General features: G+C 37.1%; 2 protein-coding genes across 2 annotated transcripts; one reads left to right on the forward strand and one right to left on the reverse strand.

Annotated features, from left to right (window-relative positions):
* The first annotated feature begins 940 nt into the window (after positions 1-940).
* Positions 941-12,190, forward strand: LOC143857730 (large ribosomal subunit protein eL34). Its single transcript, XM_077368189.1, has 4 exons — positions 941-1,098; positions 2,838-2,917; positions 11,637-11,746; positions 11,829-12,190. Exons 1-4 carry the CDS (start codon positions 1,020-1,022, stop codon positions 11,920-11,922), a joined length of 363 nt encoding a protein of 120 aa, XP_077224304.1. The 5' UTR covers positions 941-1,019; the 3' UTR covers positions 11,923-12,190.
* Positions 12,191-14,743: 2,553 nt separating this feature from the next.
* LOC143858258 (putative NAC domain-containing protein 94) lies at positions 14,744-17,213 on the reverse strand. The gene is made up of 3 exons (XM_077368915.1): positions 17,033-17,213; positions 16,134-16,438; positions 14,744-15,388 (listed from the first exon to the last, which is right to left on the reverse strand). Exons 1-3 carry the CDS (start codon positions 17,211-17,213, stop codon positions 14,744-14,746), a joined length of 1,131 nt encoding a protein of 376 aa, XP_077225030.1.
* Between the last annotated feature and the right edge of the window lie 1,332 nt (positions 17,214-18,545).

The raw sequence follows: 18,545 nt of genomic DNA on the forward strand, positions 1-18,545 counted from the left end.
CCCCAATAAATGGGCCAATATCCTTTGGTCCCTCACTTCTGATTCTCTTCCCGTCCAAAAGAAAAATTTATTGAATTCGATTTCTTATTTAATTATTTTTTATAATATGTTTCTAGGGAATCAATTATTCCCTTCCTCTTGAATCGGATAATCAATATCTTACCATGTCTTTTATTACTTAAAGAGCTATCAAAGGTTATATACTTATATTACACCTCCCAAGCTGTCACAAGCATGGTTTTAAATTTCAACCGAAATCCGAAATTTTGGGTTTTGGTCGGGACCGACACCGAAACATCACAAACCTGAAATGGTATTTTATTTCGTCCGAAATTTCGGAATTTTAGTCGGTCGAAATTTCTTTTTTTCCAAAATTTCACCCAAAAACCTGTATTTTTTAATTAATTAATTTTTGACCGAAATTTGGTATCGAATAAAATAATGTTTTTATTGTTTCACCGGATTTGGGCAGAAATTTCGGTTAAAATTTTGATTTCGGTTGGGTCCGAAACCGAAACCGGTATGGAAACCTAAATTTAAAACCATGGTCACAACTCACAAGCCAATAAAAAAAGAAAGTCTTCCTCTAGGATCCCTCTATCCAAACATTAATTAATACAGAAAAACTGAAATGAATGCTACTGATATTGGCACGACCATATGTTAATAATCGCACAAACTAACCTTGTCTTTTCTTTTTTAATTGGCCAGTGAGAACTTTTCAGAAACTGTAATAACCTTTCAGCCTTTGACAGCTGTTTAAATAATAAAAACAATAAGAGTTAATGCGATTATAAAAACAAGGTAGTGCCAACATCAGATCAATGAAATGAATTATTGAATAGGTAGAACCATCAGATAAGTTGATCTCAGCCGTTCGATCTAGGGCAATGAGCCCAGAAAGCCCTTTTATACCCGCCTCCTCTCAGCTCAAAACCTCTTCTTCTTCTTCTTCTTCTTCTCGCATTTATCTGAGAGCAAAACTCAGAGTCTCAGACTGAGAGAGAGAAAGAGAAAAGATGGTTCAAAGGCTCACGTATCGAAAACGGCACAGCTACGCTACCAAATCCAATCAAACCAGGGTCGTCAAAACCCCTGGTATATATATAAACCCTAATCTTCTCTCTTTTCCTCTTAAACCCTAGCATTTTTTCTTTTCTTTCACTTGAAAGTCATTGATGTTCGTATCATGCTTTTTTTTTTTTAAGGATGTTCGTATTATGTTTTTTCATAACCCTAGATGCTCTTCTTTTATCCTTTAAAACCCTAATTTTTTCCTTACCCTAGATGCTCTTCTTCTTATCCTTCAAAACCCTAGTTTTTTCCTTACCCTTGATGCTCTTCTTCTTATCCTTCAAAACCCTAGTTTTTTCCAAACCCTAGATGCTCTTCTTTTTATCCTTTAAAACCCTAGTTTTTTCCAAACCCTAGATGCTCTTCTTTTTATCCTTTTAAACCCTAGTTTTCTCCAAACCGTGGATGCTCTTCTTCTTATCCTTCAAAACCCTATATGCTCTTCTTCTTATCCTTTAAAACCCTAGTTTTTTCCCCAAACCCTAGATGCTCTTCTTCTTATCCTTCAAAACCCTAGTTTTTGGTTTTTATTTCCTGATCCCGATCTGATCTTTCGGTTCCACACACTCGTTTTTCTTTCGCCTTCCAATTCAATGCTTTGCCATTTCATAGTCCCCTCCCCCCAACCTGTTCTTTGTTCTTTATATACATCAGCTAAACCCTAGCTTTCTCTTTTGCTGCTCTTTCGTCCCCCTTTTGTTTTCTTTCTTCTTTCTACATCGATCTATATATCGTGGTCTTGTTTTTTTTTTTTACCATAATTAAAATATATACAAATGTATGTATATATATTATATATATACATATAGAGGAAAATGATTGTGAGCTTGAAGCTCATATAGCTTATATGAGCTTCAGGGCCCAAACACATGGGTCCCACATTTTTTGTGGTGATCCAAAGCATTCATTTACAAGACTTCATCATAGATAGGGTGTGTACAAAAAATCAGCTCCATTGGATCATCCTAACCCTTCCAAAAGCGGAGGGCAAAAAGGGCAGATTTGTGGCAAACTGTGTCTGTCCATTTTGCCTTCCACTTTTGGATGGGTTAGGATGATCCTATGGAGCTGATTTTTTGTACACATCATATCTATGTAAGGGCCTTTCAAATGAATGCTTTGGATCATCCTAACAATGTGGGGCCACATGTGTTTGGGCCTCAAGCTCATATAAGTTATATGAGCTTCAAGCTCACAATCATATTCCTCATATATATATATATATATATATATATATAGGGAAATAATATTAGCACAACCTTGTTTTAGTAATTGCACCTTTTCATTTTTAATTGGCTTGTGAGCAAGGTTTTAAATTTCGGTTTCGGTACCGATCTCGGACCCCACCGAAATCCCAAATTTTGGGCTGAAATTTGGTATTTCTTCTCGAAATTTCGGACGAAATTTTGTAACATATTTTTTTTAAATGACATTTTCTCGAAATTTCGCACCGAAATTCCGAAATTTCACGAAATTTGGAATTTCGGCAAATTTCGGTTTCGATCCCCGCTGAAATGCGAAATTTTGGATTTCATCCGAAATTTAAAATCATGCTTGTGAGTGCTGTTTCGGAACTATAATTACCTTTTACTGCTCTTTAAATAATAAAAGACAAGAATCGCTGTTGCAAATATCAAAACATGGTTGTGGTGATATCATTTACCCATATGTGCATACATGTATGTGTGCGTGTGATATATATATATATATATTTGGATGGCATTTTAGCTTATCTATTTCCTGATGATTGTGTTGGAATTTAGGTGGGAAGCTTATCTTCCAGACCACTAAGAAGAGAGCTAGCGGACCAAAATGTCCAGTCACCGGAAAAAGAATTCAAGGAGTATGTGATTTTTTAATTTTTTTTACTCAGATACTTAATTTTTTCTATTTTTATGTTATAATATCCGTATAAGTTTTTCGGTGTTATTGAAAGTAATTTTTTTATTGGATTCGTTGGTTGATTTTTAGGCTGTACCAACTTTCTTTTGCTTTGTAATGTTTTTGCTGTTATTGTGTTTTCTGCTCTGTGTGATAGGGTTTTAGGGTGTTCGGTATTGATGATGTTAAGGGAGTTTTATATGGTTTCCATACTGGACTTTTATTTATTTTTAAATACAGTGGGGCCGAACTTAGAGGCCTCTTCTGTGTTTTCGTTCACCCATTTGACTTTGTCCTTTTCCTATGCCTGACCCTGCTTTTGACATTGTTATCTATGGTAAATGTGAGCTATGAATAGCATAAGATCTATGCAAAGTTTCTTCTTTTTGTTCGCAGGCTTGGGTGCATTTTTGACATAAAAATATTAGAAATTCATTACCGTAGTAAAAATAGTTAAGCATTGTGCTTAATGGATAACATTTTAATTAAGGACTTATTTGTATCCTTTTCTTAACTTGTGGAGAGCTTTCTAGTTAGAAACATTTTTTTTGTGGTCCATTAGTATGGTAGTCTAAAAGAAAGTTTATGTTTGTGCGTTGCATGTTGGGATCTATATCTATAAGTTGAGTCTTTTCCCTTTGGGTTGAGGGTGATTCATTGAATGTCATTTTGTGGGTGTCAAGGTTGATCCTAAGCCTTTGGATGTTACATAACTTCATCAAGGAGATCCATGATTTGAGTGGTGATATTTCCTCGTAATTCATTCATTTCCTTTGGAGTGCTAACAATATGGAAGAGTTCCATGTTAAGGTTAGTCACTCATAGGGCTGTTTAGAGCATTAATCTTAAGCTACCACTTGTAGTGGGCTGTTCTATGGGGTCATCATCTACACTCCTGTTATTATCCTTCTTTCTTTTATTAATAAAATTTCTTATCTCAAAGAAAATGAAAATACCTAATGAAAATATGAGCCTAATCTTTTAAGTAAGCAATTTGTATTTTGTAAGACATGTTGACAAGATATTAGTACTATTAGCTGTTACGATTAGGCGAAGACATTAAGTATTCAAGCACCATACAAGATATCAATAAAAAAGGTAACTAATACCGGTAAGTAACACACCATATATTCTCATTCTGCATCTGATTGTAATTCATTTTTCTTACGATTCAGATAAGGTTGGTTCATCTCATCTGTATTGGATACTTTTCACCTCGCTTAGGTTATAGATTATCAGATTCTCTTGCATTAAAAATAGAAAACTTGTGTTTCTAGTCTCACGGTGCTCATGAGTATACTTTTGCAAGTTTCAATGAAAACAACTTACGTCCTACTCATAGCTTGAAACCTCACTTGCAGTTGAGTGTACCATTATGCTATGATTTGGCCGACACTTTGAATTTATTGCTGACACGCGTGTCGTGTCGTGTCCGACATGACACCCGTGTGCACACATGTCAACACTCCTTTAGACACTTTTAAGTGTACTAAAGTGTCAGTAACTTTATACGTATGTGTGTGTACGAGTGTGAGACTATTTCTAGATTTTTAGAGGTTTCCATGTCGGATACCTCATATCCGTTTCAAAATTCGGCACACGAATCCATGTCTACAAATCATGATTATATGTTATTTCTATTTTAGGCTTGTCCCTGTTTCTAAATTTTTGGAGTTTGTCGTGTCCGACACTCCGTGTCCGTGCCGACAGGCGACACTTGTGTCTATTTGCACAGATCATAGCCATTATGTAAGTAAGAATATAAATTAAGAAACGATCTCATAATGTTGTATGGTAATTGACAGATTAATAGCTGCCCACCAATAAGTTGTTGATCCAAGTGGACTCGGTTTGGCCCTTCTGAATTAATCAGAATCCATTGACTTGCCAAGTCAATTGGGGTGTGTTTGGTTGAGCAAAAGCCTGAGTACCTTCGGTGTCTTGGTTGGCATTTGGGTGCCATGTCAGCAAAACCCCTTGTTTGGTTGCCAATATAGTGTTGACATCTTAGTTATTAATTCCGTTCCGGCCGGAACAGACTAGATTTCGGAACGGAATGGGTATATTTTCCGTTCCGATCCGAATTGCCGTCGTTCCGCCCTGAATTCTGGGTGGAACGGGCGGAATGCCCTGTTCCGGGGTTCCGGCCGGTACGGTCTAGAAAGGCGGAAAATTTTCATTTTTTTTTTTAAAATTACTAAAATGCCATTAAGGCCGTTGGGGAGTGTATTTTATAGATTTGCCCTCGTTTTATGACCATTTTATAGTTGGGAGGGCATTTTTCTGTCTTTTAAAATTCATTTATGGCTGTTGGGGAGTGTATTTTACACATTTGCTCCCATTTTGTGACCGTTTCATAGTTGTTAGGAGGGCATTTTTTGTCTTTTTGCAAAAAAAAAGTAAATAAAAAATCCCAAAAATTACAGAAATGCCATTATAGCTGTTGGGGACTATTTTTTACACTTCTACGCTCATTTTATGACCGTTTTATAGCTGTTGGGAGGGCATTTTGCATCATTTTCACCAAAAAGCTATAAATGGCCCTCTAACCATTGTTTTTTCACAACTCACTTCCTCTTCAAATCTTCTCCTACAACTACAACTCTTTTATCTCCTACACTATATACAACTACATCTACTTTTCCTACAATTACAAAGATCATCTCAAAGGCTTTTAATATTTCAATTTCAACCAATTTCACTTCAAGCTCAAGATGATCAAAGGCTTTTTATCTCCTACAGCAATAAGCTCTACTATACTAAAGATAAGGGCTTCTCTTCTATAACCTAGGGCTTCTCTTCTACACCCTAGGGCTTCTCTCTACACCCTAGGGCTTCTTCAACTTATTCTCTCATCCAAAAGGCGTAAGGAAAGTTAAAGTTTTATTTGATTTAATTTTCTTTCATTCCTTATTCTCTTTCTCTCCATTTCAACTTAAAATATGAGTTCTTCTGGAGGAGCCTCATCTATTGGTTCCGCACCCGCTAGATCGGATGACCCGACATGGGCTTATGGCCTAATGATTCCGGGTCAAAAAAACTGTGTTAAATGCACCTTTTGTGAAAAACTCATAAAAGGTGGAGGTATAGCCCGGTTTAAAGAACATCTAGCGGGTGTTCCTGGCGATGTCGCGGCATGTAAAAAAGTCAATGCCGATGTAAAATGGAGAATGGCACAAATGCTAGGCGAAATGAGAAAAGAAAGGGTTAGGAAAAGTGTATCAAGGGCAGAGGTAGGTAGTTTTTATATCACACCAGAAGAAGAAGATGTGGATGTGGAAGAGGGAGAGGGTGATGAGGACGACGAACCGACTGAGTATAGATCACCTAGATGTTATGATAAAAGAGTTGTAGTTGTAGAAGAAGATTTGAAGAGGAAATGAGTTGTGAAAAAACAATGGTTAGAGGGCTATTTATAGCTTTTTGGGTGAAAAATGATGCAAAATGCCCTCCCAACAGCTATAAAACGGTTTATCGTCCTCATCCCTCTCCCCATCTTCTTTTGGTGTGGTATGAAAACTACCCACATCTGCCCTTGATACACTTTTCCTAGCCCTTTCTTTTCTCATTTCGCCTAACATTTGTGTCATTCTCCATTTTACATCAGTATTGCCGGGACATGGCCAGGAACACCCGCTAGATGTTCTTTAAATCGGGTTATACCTCCACCTTTTATGAGTTTTTCATAAAAGATGTATTTAACACAGTTTTTTTGACCCGGAATCACTAGGCCATAAGCCCATGCCGGGTCATCCGATCTAGCGGGTGCGGAACCAATAGATGATGCTCCTCCAGAAGAACTCATATTTTAAGTTGAAATGGAGAGAAAGAATATGGAATGAAAGGAAATTAAATCAAATAAAGCTTTAACTTTCCTTACGCCTTTTGGATGAGAGATTAAGTTGAAGAAGTCTTAGGTTGTAGAAGAGAAGCCCTTGTCTGTAGTATAGTAGAGCTTGTTGTTGTAGGAGATAAAAAAAGTCTTTGATTTTCTTGAGCTTGTAGTGGAATTGGAATAATAAAAGCCTCTGAGATGATCTTTGTAGTTGTAGGAGAATTAGATGTAGTTGTATGTAGTGTAGGAGAAGATTTGAAGACGAAATAAGTTGTGAAAAAACAATGGTTAGAGAGCTATTTATAGCTTTTTAGGTGAAAAATGATGCAAAATGCCCTCCCAACAGCTGCTATAAAACGGTCATAAAATGAGCGTAGAAGTGTAAAAAACAGTCCCCAACAGCTATAATGGCATTCTGTGATTTTTGGGATTTTTTTATTTTTCAATTGTTTTTGCAAAAAGACGAAAAATGCCCTCCTAACAACTATAAAACGGTCATAAAATGAGAGCAAGTGTGTAAAATACACTCCCCAACAGCCATAAATGAATTTATGTAATTTTTTGGATTTTTTTTGAAAAGACAAAAAATGCTCTCACAACAACTATAAAACGGTCATAAAACGAGGGCAAATCTGTAAAATACACACTCCCCAACAGCCTTAATGGCATTTTAATAATTTTTTAGAATTCTTTTGAAAATTTTCCGCCTTTCCAGACCTTTTTCCGGCCGGAACAGGGAATTCCGGTTTCCGGACCGGAATGGAAAATATACCTATTCCGTTAGAAAGGTATATTTGTAATGGTAGGAAGAATATAGTTAGAAAAGTTTTGATCTTTCAAAAGTGTTGAGAGAGGAGATGAGAGAAGATGAGAAAAGAGAAAATTGTGAGTTAGGGTATTTGTATTTGTATAAAGGGAAAAGTACAAAGACTAAAATGCCCTCAGGCATGCTACACACATACAATACACACTTCTAACAAAAAGTGCTTGCCGTTGTTGGTGAATGATCGATGGGATTGGCATGGGTTTTCCATTGTTGAATTCAAGTTGGTGGAGCCATGGAGGTGCTTAGCTAAGTTAGAGAGCCGAAGAGTAGGAATATTCTTAAAAAGGTTTTGATTTTTCAAAAGTGTTTGTTGTTGGTGGTTAATGACAGATGGGGCTGACACAGTATTTCCACTTAAAGGAAAGAAGTATGTTGCTGTCGGTGAATGATAGATGGGGTTGACATGGGTTTTTGATGTAAATCGTTTTGGCAAATCATCGGAAGCAACAATTGTTTTCTTCAAATCTCAGCAAAATCTTAAAGAGTGAAGAAGAGTTTTTACACCTCAAGAGACATTCTCTGCCAATTCATAGGAAACCTCCAAGAAAACGAAACATACATGAGCTTTTCGTCCAACCTTCCTAAAATTTTAAAAGTGAGAGCTTGTAGAATGTAGAGTATACAGATAGAGTTAGAGGGGGAAAGTGACTTGTGTGTGTTGGTGTTCAGAGATGGAGGGGGTATTTATAGGACTTGGAAATGATTTAAATTACAAAAATACCCTTCATAACTAGTCGTTATTTAGTTGTTGGGTGAATATACTTGGAAATTATTTAACTTACCAAAATAACCCCTAAAACTAGCTGTTTTATAAATGCTGGGGCTATTTGGGTAAAAATTGTTCAACTTACGAAAATACCCCCCAAACTAGCTGTTTTATAGATGTTGGAGGTATTTGGGTAAAAATTATTCAACTTACCAAAATACCCTTAAACTAGCTGTTTTGTAGTTCTTATAAGATTTTTTTGGTAAAAAAAAGCAAAAAACATAAAAAAAAATTGTGCGTGCCATCCAGCCCATCATGAGCCGCGGGCTGGCACAACCCACCGTGCCAAAACCTACCGCCCAGCCCAACCCAGATCATTGGGCCGTGCTTGGCACGTCCCACCAGCCACTATTGTAGCACACTGGCCGTGCTCGGTCCGGCACGGCCCAATAGCCACCTTGAAGTGGATGTGAAGCAGAAATTGCCCCTTGTCCATGGGTCCTTGTGGTTCTCTCCATGTGGTACATAATTATGACCAACCACCTTACCATGTGGTCCCAAATTATCTCCTTGTGGTTCACCCCACCCATCGGGGCACGGCCCAATAGCCACCTTGAAGTGGATGTGAAGCAGAAATTGACACTTGTCCATGGGTCCTTGTGGTTCTCTCCATGTGGTACATAATTATGTCCAACCACCTTACCATGTGGTCCCCAATTATCTCCTTGTGGTTCACCCCACCCATCGTGCAAGTAGCCAGCACGACCCGTGATTTTTACGTTTTTATTTTTTCCACCAATAATACCCCTCAACAACTAGAAAACAACTAGTCTTAGGGGTATTTTCATAAGTTGAATAATTATTTACCCAAATACTGCCAACATCTTGAAAACGGCTAGTTTTGGGGGTGTTTAAGTCGAACAATTTATACATAAATACCCGCCCATCTATAAAACGGCTAATGTTGGGAGGTATTTTGGTATGTTATATAATTTCCAAGTATACCCCCAACTAAATAACAGCTAGTTTGGGAGTGTTTTGGTAGGTTAAATAGTTTTCATGTCTCTAACTCTCTCTATACATTCTACAATCTCTCACTTTCTCCATAACTATAAGTTTGCTCTACACGATCTCTTATTATCTACAATCTAATAAACAATTGACAAGAGACTTCCAGCTTGCTTGCTGCATCAATTGAGATTAAGACAGTAAGTTTAGATACATTGCACAAGACAAGAAACAAGATGACTCGAATGGGTCAAATTGAAGATTAAAGACTCCATTTTAAAAAAAAGAAAAAAAGATTAAGGACTAAATTTATAAGAATTCAACATTGACTCCTTGATCTCTCAACACCAACGCACAACTCACATTCTGCCTCTATCTCTCTCTATACATTCTACAATCTCTCACTTTCTCCAAAACTATAAGTTTGCTATCCACGATCTCTCCTTGTCAGCAAGTATAATCACCGATTGACTATTAACAAGAGACTTCCAGCTTGCTTGCTGCATCAATTGAGATTAAGATATTAAGTTTAGATACATTGCACAAGACAAGAAACAAGATGACTCAAATGGGTCAAATTGAAGATTAAAGACTCAATTTATAGGAATTCAACATTGATGAAGACTTCGAATATGTAAGTTGTAATTTGCAATTTGTAATTCTCAACAACTAGGAAGAGCATTTCTTGGCAACTTGTGTTGTGGAATGTTGAAGAGAAATTGGAAGACTTGGGAAGGAATGCTGGGCAACCAACTCATATATGTTTTTTTTCTTGGAGTTTTATTCATGAATTGGAATAGAAGGTCTCTTGATGTGTAAGAACTCTTCTTCAACAATCCTACTTGTGATTTCTGAGTATAAATGAAGAAATTTTCCGTCATGTGATAGGATTTTACTAGAAATTCAAGTTTAATTTCGATTCATTAGCTGTAATTTTAAGTTTCTTCCTGAATGTTAAGAATTTCTGGTGAGATTTGTAGAGAATGCCTGTTGCTTCTGCTGATCCGCCACGACGATCTACATCAGTTTTCCAATTATGAATCTAAATTTGTGGTGGTCTTTATTCTACTGTATGTCACAAGCATCAGCTAGCAAATCCTCGTAAGGCCGTGGGGAGCTATGGCTCTTGCATAGATGCTTGGTTTCTTGTCCGTATGTAGATGAAGTTCGGAAAACCGTGTGGGATCTTCTTGAATCTTAATTCGACCAATATGTCATTGTGTTTACTAATGAGTGATTTACTGATTTTATGATAATGTTCAATCTATTTCTACTGTATTATCTTACAACAAACATGGTAGCATTTATTGATTTCTATGTAACATTGTGTTTCCAAATGATTTGATTTCCCAACTCGCTCTTTTTTTTCTTTCTCTAATTTGGTTAAAAAATATGAACGTGTAGTGTCACCTTTGTTTCTATGCTTTTCACTCGATCAAAGCATTTAGTAACCTGTTCTTTTGGGAGTGGAGTGCCTTTTACAAGAAATATAATATGGGATTTGCTAGGGGCCATCGCAGGAGGCATTTCGCAGAACGGCTATTGCATGATAGTGCAGCCACGTCTTATTCATTTAATTCATATGAGGTGGCTGCACTATCATGCAACAGCCGTTCCGCGAAATGCCTTCTGCGAGGTTCGATAGCAAATCCCATATAATATTAATTATGATGACCTTAGATGACAATTTAAGTTCTGTGATGGCACCAAAATTTTTCCTTATTTGTAAATTAGTTTATATTAATATTGATTTGTTCTTATTTTCAAATGGGACATTAAGCTGAGACATGCTCTTTTACATGTGAAAAGTCTTCTCTTTCTGTTGCTCTTATTAGAACCAACTCAGAATTTTCTTCTGTCGGAACTGATAAGCTGAGATCCTTTCTCCGAAGCTTGTACATTCTTCACCATCTGCACTGGGAAGTCAGTACACATTGTTTTGCATTTATTTCTTGTGACTTATGTAACTCCTTGGCGTTATTGGATGCTTTTCTATTTATATGCAAATGCCAGACAATGGGCAGCAACATGTTCCAACTAAATGCAAGACTAAGATCTCTCAGATTTCTGTGATCAGAGTTCCGATATGTTTCTTCTTGCAATTTATCGTACATTTAATAGATATGATGCTGCTAGCATGCCTTTTACCTCAATACAGGTTGATTCTGAGGAATTTTCATAGGCTTTTCTCCATTACTGTTATCATCTTCCTCTATCTTGAAACTACTCTTAATAATAAATTTGGGTTTTGTCTCGATAAAATTTTTCTAGTGACCTCGAAAAAAAAAATTGGGTTTTTTCTTCAGATTCCTCACCTAAGACCCGCAGAATACAAAAGATCTAGATTGTCGAGAAACCGGAGGACTGTTAATCGCGCATATGGAGGGGTTCTCTCTGGGGGTGCAGTCAGGGAGAGGTGTGCTCTTCTCTTTCCAACGCCTAAATGTTTTCATGTGATTTCATGAGATTGTGTTGTTTTAATCCTTTTTTTTTTGTAGGATCATTCGAGCCTTCTTAGTGGAAGAACAGAAGATTGTCAAGAAGGTTTTGAAGATCCAAAAGGCCAAGGAAAAGCAAGCTGCAAAGAGCTAGAGAAGATAAAAGTCACAAGCTTTTGAGTTTGTGCTACTTTGATGATGATGACAATCGCCCGTCGAGATAAGAGTGGATTAAGAGGTTTATTTTGTGTCTTTTTAAGTTTGTTTTGGATTGTGTTTAGTACTTCAATTCGACGACAACACATTTGCCTGTCAAGGCTATGTTTTGTTTTCTGATTATTTGTTCGTTTTGACAAACCTTTGAAATTGGTATTTGGTAATTCTAGTTCAATGCTTTTTATTAATATCTTTAAATTTCAATCTGTTGATGCTTCTCTGAGTGTTGCTTACTGCTTCCATCCATTTCAAGATCCGTTTGTTCAAATGCAATTGGGATTATTGGTATCATCGTTCACAAGCCCAAACTATTGCAACTTGTTTCCTTATCCAAGTCGTATATGCTCCTAGGCCTTGTTTCTTTCTAAGTGAAAAAATGGGTGCAAAATTTTTATTTTTACATCCAGTTTGCTCTGAAAGAAATGTAGCCTTACTGACAAATAGGTATTTGATCCTCCCTTAATTATTGAGTAGTTGATTATGAATCATGATAAACATCTGTCCTTTGTGTTTCTTTTTTATGTGCCGTTGAAATTCAGCTTGCAGGGGTGTAGTGGTTTGATTTTTGGGAATTTGGTTGGATTTGGGTTGATTCCATTTCATTTTTTAGCAAAAGCTCAACCAGGGTTGAATTTTTTTTGGGAATTCGGTTTGAGCTTCTACCATTGGATTTTGCTTGAATTCAATTCGCCATAAAATTGGGTTTGATTTGTGTTGAATCCATTACCGTTTTCAGCAAAAGTTCAGGTCAATTTTAGGGAATTTGGTTTTGAGCTTTTTACATAAACTTGGGTTGATTCCCAATTCACTTTTTAGCAAAAGAAGCTCAACTCCGTAGATATTTTTTGGCATTCGGGTTGGGCTCTTACGATAAAATTGGTCGGATAGGGGCTGAATCCAATTTAGCTAAACAGTTATCCTTCAAAAATTGTTTGGAATTTGTGAATATTTTTAGTATACAAAACATGAACAAGAATCCAAAGAATACGTACCCAGACCTTTTGTTGAGATCCTTTGAAAAAATGAAGGAAATGGTGTCATACAAGGGAAGGAAGATTTTGGAAGGGAAATGATAAAGGCGCTCCTTTATAACCAGATTAAGTGAATACCTAAAATTGTGGTCATTTTATTTCTATCTTTCCATACATAACCGAAGAATGGAAAGGATTCTTCAAGAGTCTCAGGTCCAAGAAGTGCATGATAAATACCACAAAAGCCTAATACTGCAGAGGAAGTAAAATGGGGAAGTAAAATCAATCCTTGTTCATACATGGGTTTCTCTGGTACGAAATGAGTCACTTCAAATAGGTTCATTGCTACGATTAATCCGGCATGGACTACCTGAGCCCCCGAGTAGTTTACCGGACAAATTGATAAGTTGGGCATTCCCAGCCCACCAAGCGAAACCGGTGGTTTCTTGATCACGACCAGCTAAAGCTAAAGTTCCATTAATTGCGGTGCAATAGAGTTGTAATTCACTAGTTATTCCAGACGCTCGCCAAATCTGAAAAAAAACCAGAGGTTATTTGTATTCCTCGGAAACCACCCCCCACATCACCATTCAATATTTCTTGAGCCACTATTCCTCGGGCACTGGTCCGATGTGAGTAGGATCGCTTAGCCATGTACGTGGCAATCAGGTCACTTCATCCCTTCAAATGTGAAGTACATCAACACCTTTTCAGTCAAAGATACAATGTAGCTAGGTGTCCCAAGTGATGAAAATGGGCACATTTATCATTTCCCTTTTGGAATTGTTGTGAAAGTGTGAAACTGGGTAGCTAGCCACTGAAACGAAAAGGAAGCCCTTTTGGGCAGGCAGTGTATAGCTGTTTTTGTTGATAAAATCTACCCGGCAAATCCGATCCAATCGAAAAGTAGAAATAATAACAAGCCACAAGATGCACATCGATTTTATATGGTTCGGCCAAGATGTGTACGGCTGCAGGCGAAAACTTGACCTTACACTATGACAAAGCAAAATTATAGGGATTAGAATGGAGTAACCCACTAACTATTGGGCTCCACCCTAATGCATAGGTGGTGGGCCCCCACCTCATCAAATATTACAGGTAAAACGGTTGGCCTCAACCCATAAAAAAACATGGTGTAAAGTGGTCATGAGGTATAAAATGGTGGACCCCAACTTATGTATAGGTTTTGGTGGAGATGGTGGGCCCACTATATCAAAACATAGTGGTAATGGTGGGCCCCACGTATGCTACGGTTGGTGATAAAATGTTGGGCCCCACCCATTAGAAATGTTTTTCTTGCAGGCACAGGGCTCTGAGATTTTCTTTCCAAGTGTGCGGTTCACACAAGGAAGGTGATGATTGAAGGAATAAATTCTGCGTTAAGGCTCTGTTTGAAATGCTTTGTTCAAGTTACTTTTCATATCTATTCAAACAATGGAAAAGTAGGAAATTCTGAAAAAGTTTTTCTTTTCTAAACTTCTCCAGAAAATTCCTGCAATGCAAAGCTTCTCTTTTAGGTTCAAATAGTTTATATCTGAAAGTGAAAGTAGTAGGCCTTTTTTTTATCAGTGACAAATTATGAATTTATGCAAGTTTTGCATTCTTTCTTAATCAGAGATGCAATGAAGACAAACAATTTAACTTACACATATCTCTACTCTCTGTTAGCACTGCTGTTCACAGGCCTTGGAATGAGAAAATGATATACAGTAATGCATAATGAAAAATCTCTCTATGAACTTCAAAACTAACAGATGAGAAGTACATTCACTATATATGATCTCTTCAAGTATAGCACTTATTTGTAGAACAACTTGTAGATAATTCACTAGGACAAGGGGGAGAATCAGAATCCCATGGCAAGTTTGGTTTCCATGCATCAGAGAGATTTGATTGATTGAAAGGAAAACCAACTGTCCTTAAGCACATTTCTTCTTCTCCATTATCCATGTTCCCTTGTATCTCTTGTGGTAAATTGACACTATAACTGTTAAAATTTTGCATTGAACCAAAATCTATATTGGTAGAGGTTTTATTAACATCCCCAAGTATGTTAGGGGACATGTTTAGAAGCATGGAAGCGAAATCGAGAGTAGACTTTGCGGGTACCGACATTTCGAGTGGGGAAAACATAAAGGTGGGAGGAACTGTGGGATTATAAACTGTTGGATTAATGAGTTTGTAGGGCGAAAAATCTACGGGCGAGAAATTCGTAGAGGACTGAGGGAAGTTATCAGAACAGAACTTGATTGCCGATATGGGTTCGCCGGTATAGGACGTGTTCTCTGAAGTGAACTGCATACCATGTAGTGTGTGTGAAAATATGTCTGAACTTGTAATTTCTGGTAATGGAGATACCCAAGAGTGAGAGAGAGCTCTCTGCGCCATCGAGTTGGTTTTCTTAAAGATCCTACAAATCGCCCACGAATCCTGCAGGCCCAAGGAGAAAATTAATGATGAATCAATAAGGATATTATCTTTTGAAGTATAAATGATTAAATAACACCACCTCTAACAGCTTAAGCTTCTGGAATAATTGTTTGTTTCACATAGTATCATAGCGCTATTCCCTCACAATAGGTCCTGGGTTCAAAACCCAACAACTCCTTGATATTAAAAATCCATGTGTACAACCAACCCAAAGAGGGCCCACATGTGCCAGATGTACGATCAACCCAAAAAAGGGGGCCACACACGAGGGGGAGTGTTGAAGTATAAATGATTAAAAAATACCAACCCTAATAGCTTAAGCTTTTGGAGTGATTGGTTGTTTCACATGGTATCAGAGCATTATTGCCTCACGACAGGTCCTGGGTTCAAAACCCAACAACTCTTTGATATTAAAAATCCACCCGTATGGTCAACCCAAAAAGAGAAGCCACATGTGCCACGTCTACGCCCAACCCAAAAAAGAGAGGCCACAAGTGAGGGCGAGTGTTGAAGTATAAATGATTAAATAACACCAACTCTAACAGTTTAATCTTTTGGAGTAATTAGTTGTTTAACATTATCCATATAGAAGTGATAGATAACAGGAAAAGAACTGGGCTCTGTTTCTTTCGACGTAAAATGGACGTAAAACAAATTTTATGCCCATTTTAAGTGAAAAAATGGGCGTAAATATTTTTTTTTTACACCCATTTTACGTTGAAAGAAATGGAGCTAGAAAACTTACATTTGCAGGAAGATTTTTATCTAGTGGCCTTTTGGGATGGGTTGAATCAGTGATAGAAGGCAGCCTAAATTCGTGCATCATCCAGTCGGTTTTAATCCCTTTTGCAGCTCTGCCTTTGTAGAATACAAGCGATTTCTTCAAGCCTATGCACTTAGTTCCTTCAGAAGAGTAGATGGGTCTATCTGTTCCAGTGGCTTTCCAAAACCCGGCTCCAGTGACTCTGTTAGGCCTTGCACTGTTCCTATATTTTCGGTCCCTTGGACAGTAGAAATACCATTCTTTTTCTCCAGTTGTTGCCATTTCTTCTTGCAAAGAAACATAAAAATAGTGTTTTGTCAAACTCAAAATTAAGAGATAAAGAAGAAAAGGATAAATACACTAGAGACATAATCTTCATGTTTGGCTAAACATCAAGGATTACGAATACTTTTTGAAAAAAATACTGAACTATTCGGGCTTACACCATATTAAATCTCACTACTAACTGTCCCTTAAAAGCCTCTGCAGAGTAACAAGGAACTGAAAAATAAAACCGAAGTCCTTTAAAAAATAAGTTTATCACAGTTAAGCATCTTTTTAATAGGTAAAAACTTAGTACCACAAAACAGTAACTTGGAGAACCATGCAAGCTAAATAGGAAGGTAAGAAGTGAGTATGAAAGTTCACTTAAATACATATTAAAGATAATCAGTTTCACTGAGAAAATTTTCAGGGAAAAAATCCACTAAACCCTCCAAGTCTGGCAAAAATAATGACTGAATACAAAAGAAACTTTCTACATATTTAAACTAAACAAATGAAGGCAAGCAGTGCAAATAGAGGATATCAAATCTAGCTTTAGAACTGCTTCCTATCCTACTAAAAGCTAAAAGTGATGCAGCAAATTTAAAATATCTTACTTGGAAGATCCCATGGATCAAACTTGTAAATATCAAGTTGTTTAATAAGCTCTATAGACAAGGGCCTCTGTTGAATCTTCCTCTTAAGATAAAACCCGACGAGCTCCTCGTCCGTTGGATGAAATCGAAATCCAGGCAGTATCACTTCATCCACCCTATCCACAACACTCTTTTCATCCATAACTCTCCCTCCCTTCTATTTAAATACAAGCTTTTTGTAAACCAAGTGAAAGAAAAGCTGAAACAAATTGGAAGATAAACCAATCCCAACTCCCCAGTCGTCACACTTCCAATTACAATCAGTTCATCTTTTCTATGTCTACAAATCAACACAAATATAAAAAACTTTATGGCACTTCTTAAGAACTTTGTTTGATCTTCTTAGCAGGCCTAGAGCCAAACCAAGCTTTCTTCAACTAAAGGACACACACTAAACTAGTTTCTATAAGTTTCTGCAAACAGAACAAGACCCATCAGTGGAAATCTCAGAAACTCTACAGTCAAACAGTTTAAGCTGTTAAGCAAAACTAGGACATAGTCTATGGGATGAACTCAAGGAACCCAATTCACAGTTCACTTAATTCAATGCCATTATATGGTTCCTGAGAAGAAGACCTGTCTCCGAATCTTCAGCCGATCTTTCGGGGGAGACTGTAACGTGTTTTCGAGACGATTGCGGAGGCTGAGAGAGAAGCTAAGCAAAGCTCTTAAAAACACTTATTAGCAACACAAAGCAACAACCAAGAAAACAAAGTCAGACACTGGTTTCCAATGAAGACTCTTTAATTTTCCTTCTTGAGACTAGTTGGGTTGTTTAAATCCAAGTAGTAGGATCTCAAGAGACTACAAATTCAACAGTTTATGGGGATTTTCAAATAGTTTTCTTTTCACACTTCTCATATTCATACCCATGGAACTTCTTTATCCTCTGCAAATCAAGACAAACCAAGCTTCAAGGTAATATTTTATTGTTTGGAATTTTTTAAACTTGTAACTGACCCTATTTCCAACACTAGAATTCAAATGTATATTCAATCTCTATATTCTCTGCAAATTCCTTAAAATCCCTTTTATCTTTTTTTTTTTTTTTAATATCTTCTTTTAGCTTCTCATGATCCAAAAAGCCTATTTCATTTTCTTTAAAGGCCTTCTATCTCATTCCCTATCAGAGATGTATATCCTGACCTGTCAGTGGATATTTGGGATCTCATGGAGATTCCTCTAATAAAAAGAATGTAAAACACTGGGGGCCACTTACTCTTTACAAATATAAAGTAGATAAACAACATTTGTATAATGAGCCTAGTTAGCCTCACAACTTGTGAACAAGCATTTGCTTGTATACAAGCATTTGAACAAGGGGCCCAACTACCTTTACAAATATAAAAGAAGATAAACAACATCTATTTGTATAATGGGGAGTTAGCCTCACAAACATGTTAACAAGCTTATTGAGGAATAGTGACTTTTTGGCTCTTCTAATAGCATTCACTCCTAGTGACAAAGATCGAGT

This window comes from Tasmannia lanceolata, unplaced genomic scaffold, assembly GCF_043159265.1.
Source record: "Tasmannia lanceolata isolate RefF3 unplaced genomic scaffold, GAP_Taslan_0.1 ptg000025l, whole genome shotgun sequence".
Classification (NCBI taxonomy): domain Eukaryota; kingdom Viridiplantae; phylum Streptophyta; class Magnoliopsida; order Canellales; family Winteraceae; genus Tasmannia; species Tasmannia lanceolata.

Bases quoted from the DNA above. Each gene is read 5' to 3' on its own strand.
- LOC143857730 (XM_077368189.1), top strand. From the start codon at position 1,020: ATGGTTCAAAGGCTCACGTATCGAAAACGGCACAGCTACGCTACCAAA. The intron at 2,918-11,636 runs GTATGTGATTTT...TTTTTTCTTCAG, and splicing joins CCGGAAAAAGAATTCAAGGA to ATTCCTCACCTAAGACCCGC. The intron at 11,747-11,828 runs GTGTGCTCTTCT...TTTTTTTTGTAG, and splicing joins GGGGGTGCAGTCAGGGAGAG to GATCATTCGAGCCTTCTTAG.
- LOC143858258 (XM_077368915.1), bottom strand. From the start codon at position 17,213: ATGGATGAAAAGAGTGTTGTGGATAGGGTGGATGAAGTGATACTGCCT. The intron at 16,439-17,032 runs GTAAGATATTTT...TTTCTTTGCAAG, and splicing joins TGATCCATGGGATCTTCCAA to AAGAAATGGCAACAACTGGA. The intron at 15,389-16,133 runs GTAAGTTTTCTA...TTGGGCCTGCAG, and splicing joins ATAAAAATCTTCCTGCAAAT to GATTCGTGGGCGATTTGTAG.